This window comes from Neophocaena asiaeorientalis, unplaced genomic scaffold (assembly GCF_003031525.2).
Source record: "Neophocaena asiaeorientalis asiaeorientalis breed wild unplaced genomic scaffold, Neophocaena_asiaeorientalis_V1.1 scaffold79, whole genome shotgun sequence".
Taxonomy (NCBI): domain Eukaryota; kingdom Metazoa; phylum Chordata; class Mammalia; order Artiodactyla; family Phocoenidae; genus Neophocaena; species Neophocaena asiaeorientalis.
Genome location: NW_020175402.1, coordinates 2386432 through 2405059, shown reverse-complemented (window position 1 = coordinate 2405059; position 18628 = coordinate 2386432). Strand labels below are relative to the sequence as shown.

The window sequence follows — 18628 nt, the reverse complement described above, 5'->3', positions numbered from 1 at the left end:
GTCTTCCCACATCTCCCAGACTACAAACCCATTAAGTCAGAGACTTTGGTTAATTTTTGTTGATCTTTATAGTCCTAGCGCCTCACTTCGTCTGGCACACAAAGGGCGCGCATAAACAACGGCTAGGGAAGCACTGCCCAGAAGAAATAAAAACGTAGACAGACTGGGCACGGAGCCAGCGTAGGGCGTCACCACGGCGCTCCAGAGGCCCCGCCCCACAGGCGGGGCCCCGCCCACCTGGCTGTCGTGTCACGTGGAGCTCCGCTGGGTTGCCGCCGGGGAAGCTGGGTGAAGATGGCGACAGTGAAGAAGGCGCTCCTGTGGAGACTGGTGGGCTCGGCGTCCCTCCGGGCTGTAAGTGCCCCGGCCCACCCAGGGGCGGTCCTGAAGGCACCGTGATGGTCAGGGTCGGGGGCTTGGCCCATAGCGGCTGCTCTCTGAGAGGCGAAGCTGGACAGCTCATCAGGCCAGGAGGGTTAGGAGGGCTTTGGAATCTTGGACCCTCTCTGACTCGTCCAAATCCCTTGAGGGGCATGGGGAAACCGAGGCCCAGAGATGGGGAGCGACTCGCCCGGGTTGTGGAGACCTGGGTCGCCATCCCAGGCGTCCTCATTCCCTGGCCAAGGCTCTTTCTGGTGACCCTGGCATGTGTCTCCCTGTAACTGAGCTTCAGACTTCCCCAAGTCCCTCATTAAGGAAAATCATGATTACCCTGCCAGTTCGAGTGGAGAAACCCAGGTCATCCCCCTCCGTCCGTCTCCATTTCCAGCTCTTGTTGCATTTGGGGACGCTTGGCGAGCTATCCCAGCGTGCTGAGCAGGACTTAGATCGCGTGTGGCCAGTTGTGATTCCCTTGGAATTGTACTTTGGGCCAGTTTGATCCTGGTGTTTCCATCTCTCGCCCATGCTCAGTGAGTGGAAGGAAAGTGTAGGAGACCTAATTGTATAAAGGGTTGAATACATTGTGTTGGGTAAAGCTCGAGCTGAGATGTCCCAGTGGTTCTGAAGCCACTTTTGCGGTTGAGTGACAGGTCTCTAAACCCTGGTTTTCTTGACTATGACGTGAGAAAACATTACCTCACGGTTGGTTTGGAGATTAAGGAAAACGTAAGTAAAGCATTTAACATTGTTCTAGCTCTTAGTAAGTGATTGCTCAGTTGTTGCCTTAGAGTTTAGGAGGAGTTTAAACTGGTAAAAATTACACTGCCTTGGCAGTAGGGGCGCCTCTCAGAAAACCACTTCAGTGTCTACTAGACCACCTTCCCCCACCGATTGCTCATTGCAAATAAATCCAGTAAGTCCAGCTTGAAAAGTTAAGAAAATTAAATGAGATGGTGGATGCAAATGTGATTTGAAAAAATTCCTGGTGTAATGAAATGCTAGTAGTAGTCCCTCCCTCCATGGGGTAGCTTGCACAGACTTGATGTCAGAACCAGACGGTTAAATCCAAACTTCCTCACTTCCTACCTGTGTGATTTGGGGTTTTCTGAGGCTGTTTCCTCCTCTATGGAATTGGAATAGTGATAGTTCCTGTCATGTAGGGACTAAATGAGGTGCTGATGTCTGGAAGTTAGCACTGAGCTTTAGTCAGTTTTAGCTATTGATAAAGGTACCACAGCTCAGGAGGCTGTGACCCAGGATTTGTGTGGTTAGAGGGGATTATTTCTATGCAGAACTTTACAGAGGGAATGAATTGGGTGTTTAACCAAGGTGAGAGAAGACGGGGGGACCGAAGGGTGGCAGAGGCAACATGGCCTAGGGGTTAAGAGCATAGGCTCTAGATCCACACTGCTGGGTTCAGATATGAGCTCAGTGACTAGCTAACCATGTGACCTTGGGAAAATTACTTAATCTCCTTGGACTTCAGATTTCTCACAGTAAAATGGGGATTATAATTGTTCCTACCTAATAAGGTTGTTGAGAGGATAGTATGGGTTAATATGTAAAAGGCTCTTTTAAGTACCTGGCAAATAGTAAATGCTTCAATAATAGTAAATGCTTGCTTTGTTGTTAGTATGAAGAGTTGTTATGGGGAAGGAAGTAGAATTGAGTTTATTCTGTTCTCACAAAAGGAACTTGGAAACAGGTTTTACATTCTTTCAACAACATTCACTGGTTATTTATTGAGCCCATATTAGGTAGCAAGGCCTTGGAAACATAACAATGAATAAAACAAAGTCCCTGCCTCATGGAGTTTACATTCCAGTGCGATCCTTTTAGGGTAGTGTACCAGCAGAGGCTGAACATACCTTTTGGAGGGATATTCAACTTGCAGGGACCTTCCAACCTAGCCTATTGACATCCTAAAATTCAGTGGCTCATCACCTTAGTCTCTAGGAAGCTTTACTGGCTAAAACCAAAGCCAATTCAGGTGAGTTGTTTAAGTTCCAGCTGATTCATAGCTGGGAATATTTCCTTCCTTAAGGGTTTCAGGAATTTGGGATCCTTGTCAGATTCTGAGTACCCCTCTCCCCTTGCCCCATTGCAATATGTTTATCCAGAGCAAATCTGGTAAAATGTAATTAATTTAAACAGTATTAAGTAGTACTAAGAAGAATAGAGGAAAGAGGGGAAAAAAGCCTTGTATTACTCGGTGGTGGTGGGGAGGGGGAGATTTCCTATAGAGGACTTTATATAGGACAGACTTTACACAGAGGAGACTCGGGGCCTTTTTTTAATGTCTTCAACTGCTGAAGGTTTTATCTCCTCTCAGACTCACTCTCCTTGTCATCACCCAGCCTATTACAAGAGAACAGAGCCCCGTCCATCCCCACAACCCCACAAAGTCCAAGACTGCTTCTCACCACACTCAGTAATTGCCCTCCTCTGGGGCAGGTATGCCCTTCATGCATTTATTTGTTGTTTTAATAACTATTTAATGAGTGCCTCCTTTGTGCCAAGCACAGTGTCAAACGTGAGAGAAAGTGGAGGTTACGACAAAGTCGCTCATAGATCATACATTCTACTGGAGGAATCATTGAGCAGGCATTATTTGCAGTGCTCTCAAGGAAGTAATTATAGTCCTGAAATAGAAAATAATGAGGGTGAGGGGATTGGCAGCTTTACAAAGGGTAGTCAGAGGGGCCTATCTATGACTGAAAGATGAGAGGGAGCCAGATGTGGGAAGGGCCAGGTGAAGAGCATCCTGGGCAGAGGAACTGTAAGCCCTGAGGCCCTGCTATGGGAGAGAGGCTGGTGGGTCTGGAGTATAGTGACCCATCTGAAGGGTAAGTGCAGAACAGTAGGAACCAGTAATGAGTTCTCGGAGATTGGCAGGAGTCAGATGATAAGAATCTTATAGGCCATGGTGAGTGGGAAAGGAATGAGTCAGGTTTCTGGCTTAGGCAACAGGGTGTATGTGATGCTTCTTACTGAGATAGGAAGACTCAAGTCGGACTGGGCTTTAGGAGTAATTAAAGTTCTGTTTAGGGACATCTGTGTTTGAGAGCACAAATGGGTTTGTTTAAAAAAGCCTAGGGACTTCCCTGGTGGTGCAGTGGTTAAGACGCCACACTCCCAATACAGGGTGGCCCGGGTTCGATCCTTGGTCAGAGAGCTAGATCCCACATGCATGCCGCAACTAAGGAGCCCGTATGCCGTAACTAAGGAGCCGATGAGCCACAACTAAGACCCAGCGCAACCAACTAAATATTTTTTTAAAATACTTAAAAAAAATAAAAACCTAAATACTCAACTGTCAGGTGGTTGGAAATGGGTCTGGACTAAAGGAGAGTTGGAAATGGCCCTGTACTGGGAGCATGAATCACTTACTCCAGAGGTCCCCAACCCTCGGGCCATGGACCAGCATCGGTCTGTGGCCTGTTAGGAACCAGGCCGCACAGCAGGAGGTGAGCGGTGGGCAAGTGAGCGAAGCTTCATCCGCTGCTCCGAATCACTCCCATTACCGCCTGAGCTCCGCCTCCTGTCAGATCAGCGGCAGCATTAGATTCTTACAGGAGTGCGAGCCCTACTGTGAACTGCACATGCGAGGGATCTAGGTTGCTCGCTCCTTGTGAGAATCTAATGCCTGATCTGATGTGGAGCTGAGGCAGTGATGCTAGCGCTGGGGAGCAGCTGCAAATACAGATTATCATTAGCAGAGAGGTTTGACTGCACAGAGACCATAATAAATCAGTTGCTTGCAGACTCATATCAAAACCCTATCAGTGAGTGGCAAGTGACAAACTGCATCTTATGGAGTAGACTGGACATAAGCCACACACTTCAAGTGTCACTGTCTCCCATCGCCCCCAGATGGGACCACCTAGTTGCAGGAAAACAAGCTCAGGGATCCCACTGATTCTGCATTACGATGAGTTGCATAATTATTTCAGTATATATTACAATGTAATAATAGAAATAAATGTAATGTGCTTGAATCGTCCCGAAACCATCCCCTCCCCCCCACACACAGTCTGTGGAAAAATTGTCTTCCACGAAACCAGTCCCTGGTGCCAACAAGGTTGGGGACTGCTGTCTTATTCTATTCCTGTTTCTAAGTGAATTTTTTTTGTTGTTCTTGATTCTAAAACAGACCAAATGTGAATTAAAGGGTGAGAAATATTGCTTCTTGTCTCAGTATTAGTGAAGATGGATACATTCTTTAAGATTTGCCCCCCTGAAGAATTGTGACAATTTCCTCCTGTTACTTTTTGTTTCCTCTTTTAAACCGAAGGTTAGCACCTCATCTGTGGGTACTTTCCCAAAGCAAGTGAAAATTGTGGAGGTTGGTCCCCGAGACGGACTACAAAATGAAAAGGTAAGGATGGAAATCAACCAAAAAAGTTTTTGCAGGCTTCGAGAGTTCCATGTGGGGGGTGCAGAACTATACCCAACGTAGAGCCGGGTCGGGGAGGCCAGGCAGGCACCTGTGACAGTTCAGCCACAAGTGTTGTAACCCCGGGTCCACCTTAAGGCCCTGTGGGGGTGGGGGTGGGGGTGGACGGTAAGTGCTGCAGGAGTGCAGAGGGAAGGTGAGGGCGTGCCTTTGATCCAGCAATTGCACATAAGGGGATTTGTCCAAAGGAAGTCATGAAAGTCACATGCAAAGATTTAGCCTTGCGGATGTTCCTTAAAACCCTGTTGTAACAGCAGAACAGTTGGAAACAACCTAAATGTTCAGTAGGAGGAAAGAGAACTCAAATCCATTAATGACTTCATAAAATGGAATATTGTGAAGCCGTTAATAATATAGGAGTATATTAAGATGTAATCAGATTATAAGATAGTGTCTCTCTCTATATATATTTAATCTTATACTTTGTGTGTAAGAAACAAAAAAGTTTATATATGTGTGGGAGCATCTGCCTAGAAAAGGATCATAGAACAGTGCTGTCCAGTAGAACTTCCTGTGAAGACAGAAGTGTTCTAGGCTTGAGCTGTCCCGTACAGTAGCCACTAGACACTTGTAGCTGTTGAGCACTTGAAATGTGACTAGTGTGGCTGGGGAATTGAATTTTTTTATGTAATTTTAATTAATTAAAATTTAAATAGCCACGTATGGCTCATGTGTAATGTACTGGACTGCACAGATCTAGAAAGTTACCTATCAGGGTATTAAGAGTGTTATCTCTGGGAGGTTTTAAGGGTGGTTTTCTTTTGTTTTTGGCATGTTTTTCTGAAATAATCATGTATTAATTATTTTTTCAATAAGAACACCTCTTAAAAAAATTTTTTTTTAAAGCATGATCAGCCTACCTTTAATAGTGAGTGTTGGTTGGAAACAATAAGCTGTAAACTCTCTGAGGACAGGATCATGTCTGTTCTGCTCACCGCTGTATCTGTAACTCCTAGCACAATCCTTGGAACATAGAAGGCTCTCAAAAATTACTTGTGGAATAGATTAAATTAAAGCAGTGGGAGAGAAACTGGGGGTGGAAGGGCCTGGCGAGAAGGACTTGGAGTTTTTAGGATTTTTGACCTAATCCTGTAAGTACTAGGGAGCCATGGAAGACTTTTGAGCAGGAGAGTGAGATAATGGAGACTGTTTTAGAAGGATTCCTGTGTGGGAGGAATTGGTAGAGTGACTGTGACCATGCCGTAACATACATGGGATAATGATGGTAGATTTGGAGATAGGAGTCCACAGAGTCTGGTGAGCAGCTAGACATGGTGAGGGACAGAGAAGCAGTAGGCTGATCATGTGAGGATGAGATCCTGTGCCAGCTGAGAGACAGAAGGGGGAGGGTGTGACCCTTTGGAGGCCACATCTCATAGGACCCAGAAGGTTAGTCATCTCTGCCCTTTCAGGCCATGGCACTTTGTTTATGATGGAGTCATAAAGCAACAAAAATTTAGTTTAAAAGTCTATATGACAGGAAAATATTGTCTCCATGTCAGTATTAACTCATTTTCAAGTGAGAAACTGCTTCCACTGCAAAATGCTATCTGTAGAATTCGAAGACAAGCCTTGTTCTGCACCTGTTGGCCAGGATTACATGTGAATTCATGTTAGTGTTTGAAAGTTGAGATAGTGAAGTGCTTGCTGTAGTAAAAGCTTTGAACTAACAGGCTGCATTCTGAGACCATTTTATTACTGACTTTGCCAACCTGTCTTTTCTGGTTTTTCTCTGCATTACAGAATATTGTACCTACTCCAATGAAAATAAAACTGATAGACATGCTTTCCGAAGCAGGACTCCCTGTTATAGAAGCCACCAGCTTTGTGTCTCCCAAATGGGTTCCCCAGGTGAGCCCCAGCCCTCAGGCATGTCTCAGATGAGAGGGATGTAAAGTTTTGCACTTGCCCCAGAAGTCAGTAGAAGTCAGGAACGTAGGTTTCCAGGTCTCTGGCTTTGAGAGCTCTCTGTGCTTCATAGTAGCATGTGCAGCAAAAGAGCATGCCCTGGGAGGGAGGTGGCTTGGATTCAGTCTTGGCCCTGCCCCGACTTGCGTGGTGAGCTTGGTGAGGCCTTCCGCTCTCCAGCTTCAAGATGACCTCTCAGGTCTCTTCTGGCTCTAAGAAGTCTAGAATCTCTAGGCCTGTCTAGAGATGTGGCTTCTGCGTTTGTGAAGGGGAAAGACTGGCGACTCCTGCTTCACAGAGATAGTCAAGTGGGAAGAAAGATCCTGTTCCAACTGAGTTAGATGGCTAACGGTGCCCGGCTCGGAGCACGTTCTCAGCAAATGGCTGCAAGTACCATTGCTGCAGTTGCTCCTTATGTAGAGTTGACAGTGTTAGCCGTATGGAGAGACTGGGGATCTCACCCATGCCAAGGAGCCTTCTCGCTCATGAGCAGTCAAACAAATAGTAAGAGCATTGGGGAGACTCAGCTCTGCGAGGGGACTCATTCTGCAAGGGTCCTGGAGAACAGAGATTTTGTGCTAAAACGTTTTTCTCTACCTGAACTCTGCCTGCCCTTGGTGGTGACTTGGCAGTGTCTCCTTTGGCTCTCAGATGGCTGACCACGCTGAAGTCATGAAGGGCATCCAGAAATTTCCCGGCATCAGCTACCCAGTGCTGACCCCAAATTTCAAAGGCTTCCAGGCAGCGGTAAGAGACCTGTTTTTGGTGGGGGCCCCTGAAATGAGATTGATGGCATTGGCCTCTGTCTTGTCCCTGGGCTCAGTCCCTGTCCCAGGATGTCTGTCTGAATGACTTGTCTCCAGCAGTGATGGGCACCGTCAGACAGACCTGGGGGCAGTCCTGGCACTGCCACTCCCAGCTCTCTGATCTTGACAAGCTACTAAACCTCTCTGAGCCTCAGGTTCTGCCTATAAAATAAGGTTAATGATGGTACCTAACATTGTGAGGATTTCAGAAGATAGGATGCACATGAGTTGCTTAGTAAGAGCCTGGTAGAAGATAAGTGCTTAATAAACGTTAGCTCTTGTTGTTGTTGCCCATCTCCTCTTTAAAAAAAGGTGATCGAGCTCTCCACAAGAGTTAAAGGTGGTTGCTAGTATCTGTCAACTTTCTTATAATTTTACATGAGAACGTCATCGGAGATGTTGATTCTGAATTTAGGCAAAAAGCTTCTTTTAAGAGTGACTTCCAGGGCTTCCCTGGTAGCGCAGTGGTTGAGAGTCTGCCTGCCGATGCAGGGGACACGGGTTCGTGCCCCGGTCCGGGATGATCCCACATGCCGCGGAGCGGCTGGGCCCGTGAGCCATGGCCGCTGAGCCTGCACGTCCGGAGCCTGTGCTCCGCAACGGGAGAGGCCACAACAGTGAGAGGCCCGTGTACCGCAAAAAAAAAAAGAGTGACTTCCAGGGTGGTGACGGCAGCAGCAGTGTTGGTCCTTGGGGAAGGCCAAGGCTTCTTTTTTATTGAGATATAACTCACTGTATTAATTTCCTAGGGCTGCCATTATAAAATATGAAAAATCTAGGTGGCTTAAAACAATAGAAGTGTATTCTCTCACAGTTCTGGAGGCTAGAAGTCCTAAATCAAGGTGTCAGTAGGGTTGGTTCCTTCTTTTTTTTTAAAATTTATTTATGTATTTATTTTTGGCTGCGTTGGGTCTTTGTTGCTGTGCATGGGCTTTCTCTAGTTGCAGCGAGCAGGGGCTACTCTCCGTTCTGGTGCGCAGGCTTCTCATTATGATGGCTTCTCTTATTGCAGACCGTGGGCTCTAGGCATGCGGGCTCAGTAGTTTTGGCTCACGGGCTCTAGGTGTGTGGGCTCAGTAGTTGTGGCTCGGGGGCTCTAAAGTGCAGGTTCAGTAGTTGTGGCTCACGGGCTTAGTTGCTCCGCGGCATGTGGGATCTTCCCGGACCAGGGCTCGAACCCATGTCCCCTGCGTTGGCAGGTGTATTCTTAACCACTGCGCCACCAGGGAAGCCCAGGTTGGTTCCTCTGAGGTCTCTGAGAGAGAATCTTTCCACGCCTCTCTCCTAGTTTCTGGTGATGATTGGCAATCCTCAGTGTTCCTCCGCTTTTAGGTGCGTCACTCCAGTATCTGCTTCCCCCTCACTGGCCTTTCCTCTGTGTCTGTCTTCACATGGGCGCAGTCGTATAAGGGAAGAGGGACTAATGTGACTTCATCTTAGCTATTACATCTACAATGACCCTATTGCCAAACAAGGTCATGTTCTGAGGTACTGGGGGTCAGCATTTCAACATGTCTTTGGGAAGGACACAAATCAACTTATAATATTCATATATCATAAAATTCACCATTAGACAAAGGTTTTTGCCACTCTGTGTGGGTATTCCTTGAAGAGAAAAATGCTGAAAGGAATTCACCTGGCCGTTGGCAGGTTGCTGCCGGAGCCAAGGAAGTGGCTGTCTTTGGAGCTGCCTCCGAGCTCTTCAGCAAGAAGAACATCAACTGCTCCATAGATGAGAGCGTGCAGCGGTTTGACGAAATCTTGAAGGCAGCTCGGGCAGCCAGTATCCCTGTGCGGGGGTGAGTCTGACCACATTGGTGCTGCCTCTCTTTATTTCCTCAGTACCATTCTGGAATAGGGCCAGGCTCTAACTCCAGTGACCATGCCTCACAGACTCCTTATCCTGGGTGCAGGCAGCCCAAGCTCCACACCCAGACATCTTTTCCCAAGTAAATTTGGTCAGAAGAAATCCTGGCAAGTGCTTTCTCCAAACCTGATTTTTGGGTCAGTTCACCAGAGGAATCTAGCAGGACAGACACTAAACAGGGTTTGTGGAGGTCAGTTTAATCCTGGCTCCACCACCAACTCTTCACACATCCCTGAGGAATCCCCTTGGCCTCTAAGACGTCTCCGACATCACGTCTTTAATAGCAGTAGTGACAGGCGTTGTCCATGTATTATCTAATTGTAGCGTCACAATCGCCCAGCAAGGAGGCCTCTGTCCCCACTTCCAGATGACAAAATTGAGGCTCAGGAAGGATGAAGAGTCTGCTGTAAGGTCACACAGCAAACTGCAGCCAGAACGCTGTTTCAGGAATACACATCTGATCACATCACTCCCTGGTTAAAAACCTGGGAGTGACTCAACTCCAGGCTTTTCGACGTGGTTTACAAGCCCCTGCATTTTTCAGCCCCTGTCACTCTCTGCAGCTCACATCCCTCTTCTGGCCCTGCTTCCTCAGCACACCGCAGTCCGGCCAGCTGGACTTTCTTCCCATTTGTCACATGGCCCAGTTCTCTCCTGCCTCTGGGCCTTTGCACGTGCTTTCTGTAGACTCAGGACACTCTGCCTTCTACATCCTACTTGTCAGGGCTAACTCCTGCTCATCTTCAGGTCCTCTCATGGATGCCAGTTTCTCCACGAAGCTTTCTCTTCCCTTAGGTGGAGTTGGTGTCCCTCCTCTGGGCTCCCAGAGTCCCCTGAACATCCTCTAACAAAGCACTTACCTGCTTGTTAAATTCTCCTCTGCCTCCCATCGCCCACTAGACTCTGCTCTCCGTGAGGGCAGAGCCCACCTCAGTCCCTGCTGTACTCCCTCTCCCAGCTCTGGGCCTAGCACATAGTAGGTGCTCAGGAACCGATGGGCGGATAGATGGATGGGGAAGCAAGGGCATGTCAGGTCTTCCTGACTCCCAAGCCTGTGCTCTTTCCTCAGTATTTCTTTAGCTTTTCTGTGCTCAGCAGTGATTGGAGAGTAAGAAGAAGGATTAAGATGGAAAAATACACTGAGATGTTTGAGTCTGAGATGTATTTATCCAGCGGACATTTATTATGCCTCATAATACGCAGAGTACTTTGTAAGACTCTAAAAGGTTTTAATGGAGCCTCAGCCTGAATGGGTGGGTGGACATAGAAGCTGGCTACACCCAAGATCCAGACTCCTCACCGTAACTTGCAAGACCCAAGATCAAGCCGGTGGCCTCCTCTCCAACCTCATGTTGTACTTCTTTGCCCCTTGCTGCCCATACCTCAGCTGTTTTGTCCTTTGTTCTGTGTCTTGAACACACCTACTCTTCGGTCTCAGGGACCCTACGCTGGTTCTTCTCTCTGCCCGGAACATGGCTCTCCTCCCATCTCAGCTCCAGCTTCGCGTCCTCACAGAGGTCTTCTGGGCCATCCTACTGTTGTTGGCCTCCTCTGGTTGCTCCTGTCACACTTCCCTTGTCTTTCCTTCATAGCACGTCACTTTTTGAGATTATGTCCTTCCCTCATTAGACTTTTTGTTTGTTTGTTTGCTTGCTGTACGCGGGCCTCTCACCGCTGCGGCCTCTCCCGTTGCAGAGCACAGGCTCCGGACGCGCAGGCTCAGCGGCCATGGCTCACGGGCCCAGCCGCTCTGCGGCATGTGGGATCTTCCTGGACCGGGGCACGAACCCGTGTCCCCTGCATCGGCAGGCGGACTCCCAACCACTGCGCCACCAGGGAAGCCCTAGATCACTCTTTTATCACTGTCTGCCTACCTGAAACCTTAAGCTCTGTGGCGGTGGGGATCTTTTCAGTCTTGCTCACTGCGCTTCCCCAGTGCCTGGCACGCTGTGGGCAGCTCGGTATATATCAGTTGAATAAATGAGTGTTTGAACCCTCTGGCCACTCAGCCGGAGCAGCCGGTCCCTTGGCCCTCGGCTGGCCCAGCTTTTTCGTTCCCGCTTTGCTTTCACCCGTCCTTAGTCCTCTCCCGAGCGTGGCCCCACTCCGTGCGGCTCCGCTGGCTGCCCATAGTGTCCTCTTTAGCTTCTTCTCCCCCTTGGTTGGTCTCTGGCTGCCTTTCTGTGTGTCGCCTGCTTCCTGAACTACAGGCCTGTTAGTTTCCTGCCCTCCCTGCTGTGGCGCTGCACTGCCCGCTCCTGGCACTGAGCAGCACTGCCTTCACCCGCTCGCCGGCATTGAGTTAGCCTCTCAGCCAGGCCCTTGGCCTCCCGCCTGGCTTCAGGTTTGGGTGCAGGCTAACCAGGGATGTGTGTCAAGCAGCCACCCTGCCCCAGCTCTGCTGGCCAAAGAGCCCGGGGGCACTGACACCAATCCTCCCTGTTTTCCCACAGGTACGTCTCCTGTGTGCTCGGGTGCCCCTACGAAGGGAAGATCTCGCCGGCTAAAGTAGCTGAGGTGTGTGTGTGGGGGGATTTCGTGAGCGTTGGCTCCCGTGCCTGCCCCTGAGTGCGTAGGTTGCTGTCGCCACACTTTCATGGTGGGTCACGGATTTCATTTCTTTGCCCAGCTCCTTCATTAAGCCCCTCTGAGAGCACAGCCCTGTGCTCACCCCTGGAGGGCCACCTCCTAGCCTGGCATGGAGTCTCCGAAGCCCCTGCCCTCTACCCCAGGGTGAAAGCCCCTGACTCAGTTTCCAGTCTGGTCAGTGGACAGGTGAGGTGAGGTGAGAACCCTCTGCAGAGGGGTTCCTTGTAGTGGCTGGAGAGCCATTGACATCCTCTGAGAATAACACAGGGCGGGAAGTGAGCGTGAACAGCCCAAGAACTTAGGTCATTTTGTCCTCAAAAGCACCCAGCAAATTGGGTGTTACTGTTATTCCATTTTACAGTTGAGGAAACAGACTAACTTGCCATGCAGGTTGCAAATGGTGAAACCAGGTCTCATCCCCCACCTGCGTACCTCTAAAGCCCTCTTGCTCTTCCCACACACCAGGTAGCACCTGGAAGTGAGCACTGGTAACAGTAGCAACTGCTTATTGAGAGTGGCTGCTGTCGTCCAGAATCTCAGTCTCCTGTTGCCGCCAGTCCTCCCTGTATCCTGCAAAGGCTCGTCACTGTTTTTCAGAAGCAGAAGCTGAAGCTCAGGAAAGTTAGGTCCGTTGCCAAGGTCCCATAGCTAGTGAGCAGCGGAACTGGGGTTTTACTTCAGCATCACGTCACTCCCGAGCCTGCCGCTTCTGCTGCACCCGCTGCCGCCCACTGGCTGCCATGGCTCCTTGTCATTCTGCCCACATGGGCAGTCGCGGAGGGGGCTCACCGATTTCTTTATCCATCAGACCACCGTTGAGTATCACCACGTCCCTGACCCCACCTCCGCCTTCCCCCACCTTCTCCAGCACAGCAGTGTGGAGCAGCGTCTCCTCAGGTGGGGCATATACTGCTCTGGTTTTGCAGTGGTTTTAGGGGTTGACAAATGCGCTTCTAAAAATTTTAATAGTTATGTACTTCTCTTAAAAATATATAACTAGCACCCCAGACCCATGATTTCACACATCTTCCTACCAAGGATAGAGCTACGCGAAAGGAATCAGTTCTACTGATTCTGGTCCCTGGGTCTGACACAGTGTGTGAAGGTGGTTAAGTGGAGGACTGGTTGGAGTTTGAGGCACGCACGGGAGGAAAGCACAGGGGTTGGGGCCCCAGGGCCCGCACCCAGTGGCCAGCTCTGCTCCTTACGTCCCAGTCTCCTGACAAGTAGAAGGAGGATCGTCATTCCCACTCATAAAGTTGTAAGGAGTGTGTGGTCTGATAGGAATTTAGTGTCTCACACGTGGAGGTGTTCTGCGTAGGGTGAGGACCCCTGGCTTGAGGAATCTGGGGTCCTCCCAGCGCCTGCTTGTTTCCCCAGGTTGCCAAGAAGATGTACTCAGTGGGCTGCTATGAGATCTCTCTGGGAGACACCATTGGCGTGGGCACCCCTGGGACCATGAAGGATATGCTGTCCGCTGTCATGCATGAGGTGCCAGTGGCTGCCCTGGCTGTCCACTGCCATGACACCTATGGCCAGGCCCTGGCCAACACCTTGATGGCCCTGCAGGTAATCAGGGCATGTCCCAGAGTAGAGGCACGTGTCCATCCTCCCGAAGGGTATGGTGGCAGGACAGCTATGTTTCATTTATTCTTTCAGCAAGCATTCACTGTGGCGAAGGCCCACACCTGTGTGCCAGGCCGCGGCTGGCCATGGCGGACACAAACATGTGACCCTGCCCTGAAAGTGCCTGCATCTGTCTGTTAGGAGAGACAGTCGAGACTCAGGTGATAATCCTAAGGCACTGTGACAGATGCCACGCAGGGAGGAAGCCTGGGGCTCGGCAAGGCCCCGGTCCCAGCTGGGGAGGTCAGGGAGGATTCGCCAGGGGAGGCTTGAAGGACACGAAACAGTTAAGCAGTTGAAAAAGGGAAGCGGAAAGGTGACCAGGCAGCACTGCATTGTAAGACTAAGGTGGGGTCAGGGAGGACTCAGGTGCCCCGGCCCCGCCCTAGCACACAGGGCTGTGAGTGCACGCGCGTGTGCCCGTGTGTAGCGAGAGCGGGCAGGAAGTAGGGAGGGAGGCAGAGGTCACTCAGAGGGAGAACCTTTAACGCTGTTCCCCAAAGATTGGACTAAGACCTCAGATTGGGTTTCTTTTGAGGCTTGCTTCTTGCGGGCTGGCCCAGAATGAGGGTCCCATGGCCCAGCAGCCCCTTAGACGGAAATTTCCGAGTGTCTGACCACAGGCTGCCTTGCTGTAGTGATAGTCTGGGTCCAGCCGGTTGTCTTCAGGTTAGCTAGAGCAATCCGGGGCCACCTTATTTTTCCCCCTCTTTCTAGTTCTCATGTTACCTCCTTGAGGCTCATGTCTTTAAGCCAGATGATTGTATTACCTTCTGGGTCTGTTTTCTCAGAGTTGAGGTTTAAGGAGAGAGGAGAAAGTGGAACAGTCATATTAGGAAAGTGGGGCGACTGACCTAGAGAAATGGGATAGGCCCCTGTGGGGTTAGAGGCTTGATGTGGGGTGAGGGAGTGGGGGCGGGGGTGAGTGAGCACAGTAAGCAACAGGGGTCTGAAACCTCAACAGTGGGAGAGGGTTAGTTTAGGTCGGTGATCGGGAAGGGCCCCTCTGAGGAGGTGGCTCTTAGGCTGAGAAGGAGAAGGTGAGGAGTTGACCATGAAAGGAAGGAGGGTGGATATTCCTGGCAGAGGAAACAGTGTAGCATAAAAGACTCACACTGTTTTAGGAACTAAAAAGAGGAACAGTTTCTTTCAGTGGGATTTTCACGTCGACAGAATCATAAGCCAAAGAATTTCAGGCAGCAGATGGTAGGTTTACAAGAACCAGCTTTGTGGGCTCTGGTCCCCACGGTGACAGCCACGTTTCACCATCCTTGTTTGCAGATGGGAGTGAGTGTCGTGGACTCTTCTGTGGCGGGACTCGGAGGCTGTCCCTATGCACACGGAGCATCGGGAAACTTGGCCACCGAGGACCTGGTCTACATGCTGGCCGGCTTGGGCGTTCACACGGTAATGTCACCTGCCTCCCGGTGGCGGCAGCCCTGAACTGACCAGAGCTCTGCCTGAAGCCAGAGGACAGAAGCTGCTGGGTTTGTTCAGGGTTTTTGTGGTGGTGCTGGTGCAGTTAAGAGAAGGGTGCCAAGGGATTAGGGCCGTTCTGTCATATGTTTTGGGATAACAGAGCGTGGCAGATGGAGGCCACGAGGAGGCAGGCCCTCAGTGTGAGTCTGACGGTTCAGTCTGAGGGGGCACGGGGGGTGTAGGGATAAAGTTTAAAGCCATGACCTGAAGCGAGTCAGTTTCCTCTGGACCTTTGTTTTGTTCTCTGAAAAATGAGGGCAGTAGAATTAGCCCCCCAGGGCTCTGCCGGAGTCAGTAAGGGCCCTCAGTGTGGGTTGGAAGCAGTGTAGCATCTGTGCTTTTGGATTAGACAGAACTGGGTTTAAAACCTAGTCCTGTCACTCACAGGCTGTGTGACCTGACAGATTACTTCACAGCTCTGGGCCTAGGAAATGCGAATAACAGCACCTATCTCACAGAGTCATTATGAGGATAAGAAAATGTGGAATGCTTGGCCCAGAGCTAAGCAGATAGTACGCATCAGTAAATAGCTATTGTTATCAAGAGGTTTTCAGTGTGGCCCTTTTAGGTTTTTTTTTTTTTTTTTTTTAATTTTTCACATTTATTTTTGGCTGCGTTGGGTTACGTTGCAGGGTTTCTCTAGTTGTGGAGAGCGGAGGCTACTCTTCGTTGCAGTGCGTGGGCTTCTCATTGTGGTGGCTTCTCTTGTAGCGGAGCACGGGCTCTAGAGCGCAGCCTCAGTAGCTGTGGCACGCAGGCTTAGTTGCTCCGTGGCACGTGGGATCTTCCCAGACCAGGGATCGAACCTGTGTCCCCTGCACTGGCAGGCAGATTTTTATCCACTGTGCCACCAGGGAAGCCCTTAGTTGGTGTTTTTACTCCTGTTTCTCTCTGCCTCACGGTCCTTACTTCAGTATTCAGTGTTTGACCACGGTGGGCCAGGCCTGTGCTAGACTCTGGAGTTGGAGAACCCCACATGCCACGAGGACACCACCTCACAGGCAACTGGTATTCCGTCGTCAGAGGAACAAGGGTCTGGTTGTCTTCACCCTTACACAGTTTTCTGTCCAGTCTGATGTTTCCCTGGGTGTTGAGGGCATGTCGTGACTTACTGCATCCTCTAACTTGTTTCTCAAAGGGTGTGAACCTCCAGAAGCTCCTGGAAGCTGGGGCCTTTATCTGTCAAGCCCTGAACAGAAGAACCAGCTCCAAAGTGGCTCAGGCTACCTGTAAACTGTGAGCCCCTTGCCCCCCAAAGCCCTGGGGACTGTGTGGGAATAAGGACATGTGTGGATGACTCACAGATGGGCGTGTGGAAATGGGAATGAAATCAACAGGAGTAGGCACCTCACTGCCAGCTCTGCAGCTAGATCTCCTGGCGGAAAGGAGGTGGACTGGAGTTGCCTTGCCTCAGGCCCTCCCTGCCTGACCTGAGTATGAGTAAGAGGCTTGGGCAGCTGGAGGTCTCCCTTCATCATGGACCCAAAGGCCCGGGAGTTGGATGCCTAAAGGCACTTGGGAACCCAATTCTCTGACTTGGGTTGATCCTCAAGTCTCATCTCTGGGTGAATCCTGCCAGTTGGCCACTCTACACAGCTTGATGCTGCCATATCCTTGGGGCCATCGCTCGCTGACTTTGTAGGGCAAAGGGGCAGGGAGGAATTTTTCCCTCAGCTGGCAGAGGGCATTTGGTGAAGGGGTGAGGGCTGAGCTGTGGTGGCCACCTGCCAACTCCAGCACCTCTGGAAAATCTCCACTTTGTACATGATTGTTGAAAGCAGCTTATGTAATTAAAGGTTTAATGACATAACCATTCCAGTGTTCTGTGGTACAGATGTGTGTACATAGGGGAGAGAGAATAAAGCATCTTTTCAACATTTCCTCTAAGAGGAAAACACAGACTTCAGTTTATTAATCTCTGAATTTTCTCCCTCTTTCCCTTCTTGAGAATTGGGGAGGTCGATGGTAATGACAGCGCTGACCAGAGCACCCTGGGGAGGTTGTTTCTGAGGCTCGTGGCTCTGTGACCTGGGCTGTTACACAAGGTCCTCTGGGCCTGGGCAGGTGCAGCTCTGGGCGCACTCAGCTCTCGGGACCTCAGCCTCTTCTGCCTGTCAGCGTCCTTGCTGGACTCGGGCAGGCCCAGGGCACTCAGGCTGTGGGACACACGTGTGCATTTCTTCCTTTGCTCGGGTTTCATCATTCAATATGTCATGCCTTTATACACATCATTCCTTAGCCCTTCCTTTATTTTAAACAAAAACAGAACACCATTTTCTAACGTACTATTATGGTAGGCAGGGTGCAAACCGTTCCAGGCTGACTGCAATTGGCGCTGTGATTCCTGTTTTAGTTTTAGGGCTCCCTTAGCGGTATTTTTTTTTTTAATCTATCTAATCTAACCATCTTATCTATCTAATCTAGTCCATCTACGTCGGGTCTATCTATCTAATCTAATCTATGCCGGGTCTTCGTTGCTGCGTTCGGGATCTTTAGGTGCGGCATATGGACTTCTTAGTTGCAGCATGCATGCGGGATCTAGTTCCCCGATCGAACCGCAGGCCCCCTGCATCGGGAGCACGGAGTCTTACAGGACCGACAGGGAAGTTCCCTTTGGCGGGTTTTTAAACTAGACTTTCCAGAACGACAGATTCTGGGCGACCCCTACCCGTTCCCGTCCTTCGGCGCCGTCCCTCTCGCCTCTGTTCCAGGCAGCCATCTGCTTCATGCCAGGGTTACTAAAAAGAAAGAGTTTGGCAGCTACGAAAACAGTGGAAAACCTGCGGGCGAGCGCGGAGCCGCGGTCTTCGGCCCCACGCTTGGCTATGGCTCCCGCCGCGGGACGGCTGCCGGGCGCGGTGCCTGTCTCCCGTGGTCGGGACAAGCGCTGGCGCCTGGGCTCGCGGGCGCGGCTCCGGGCCGTGCCGTGCCTTCCCCCGCCCACCGCCCAGGCACGGGTCGGTACCGCCCTCTGCGGGACGTGCCGCGCAGGCGTCCTGAAGACGTAGCTTCCTTGGTCCTCCCGGCGCCCCGTACTGCGGTCTCCACGCGGACACGTCTCTTGGGGGCGTGGGGGAGGCGGGGCCAGGGCGGGCCGTCGGTTCTTAAAGGGACTGGGCGCGGAGCTCGGGAGGCGGCGCCGTTCGAGGCAGCGCGCGGTGCGTGGTGCGGAGCAGGTTCGGGAGGCGAATGGGGGGGTCTGGGCGGGTTTGCGAGGGGCCGGGTGGCCCGCCGGGCGCGAGGGAGAGTCTCGGGGGTCTGGGCTGCGTTCTGGGCAGAGTCCCGCCAGGGCGGACCCACCCTCGCTGCTCGCAGCTCCCGCTGCCTTGGCTGGGGTGGCCAGGGTTCATTCATTCCCGGCCGAGGCACTCCTAGTTCGGCCCCCTCCGAGCCACCGCCCGAATCCCAGCCTGAGGCTCAAGTGCACTTGATAGCTCACGGCCCTGCGCCCCCTCCTCTCCATTTTACGGACTGGGAAAACTGAGGAGGCGACAGCTGACCGAGGCCACTCTGCGA

The 18628-nt window shown here is 51.0% G+C and overlaps 2 protein-coding genes across 8 annotated transcripts in view; both read left to right on the top strand.

Moving 5' to 3' along the window:
- Nucleotides 1-210: 210 nt before the first annotated feature.
- HMGCL (3-hydroxy-3-methylglutaryl-CoA lyase) lies at nt 211-17013 on the top strand. Of its 2 annotated transcripts, XM_024766647.1 has the most exons (9): nt 211-354; nt 4676-4759; nt 6581-6688; nt 7397-7492; nt 9202-9350; nt 11872-11935; nt 13388-13576; nt 14915-15040; nt 16251-17013. In XM_024766647.1, the coding sequence occupies exons 1-9, from the start codon at nt 295-297 to the stop codon at nt 16350-16352; spliced, it is 978 nt and encodes a 325-aa protein (XP_024622415.1). In that variant the 5' UTR covers nt 211-294; the 3' UTR covers nt 16353-17013. The 2 variants fall into 2 exon arrangements, with proteins under 2 accessions (XP_024622415.1, XP_024622417.1); XM_024766649.1 differs by lacking the exon at nt 211-354 and having other exon boundaries at nt 4726-4759; nt 7378-7492.
- A 1198-nt stretch (nt 17014-18211) lies between these two features.
- GALE (UDP-galactose-4-epimerase) overlaps nt 18212-18628 on the top strand; it is a 4516-nt gene continuing 4099 nt past the window's right edge. Inside the window, exon 1 of one of the 6 annotated variants that reach the window (XM_024766644.1) lies at nt 18212-18270. The gene's annotated coding sequence lies outside the window, so the exon portion shown is untranslated. Of the gene's footprint in view, nt 18289-18628 lie in introns of all 6 variants that reach the window. The other 5 variants (XM_024766641.1, XM_024766643.1, XM_024766642.1 and 2 more) reach the window with 5 other exon arrangements.

Bases quoted from the DNA above. Each gene is read 5' to 3' on its own strand.
- HMGCL (XM_024766647.1), top strand. From the start codon at position 295: ATGGCGACAGTGAAGAAGGCGCTCCTGTGGAGACTGGTGGGCTCGGCG. The intron at 13,577-14,914 runs GTAATCAGGGCA...CCTTGTTTGCAG, and splicing joins ACACCTTGATGGCCCTGCAG to ATGGGAGTGAGTGTCGTGGA. The intron at 15,041-16,250 runs GTAATGTCACCT...TGTTTCTCAAAG, and splicing joins CCGGCTTGGGCGTTCACACG to GGTGTGAACCTCCAGAAGCT.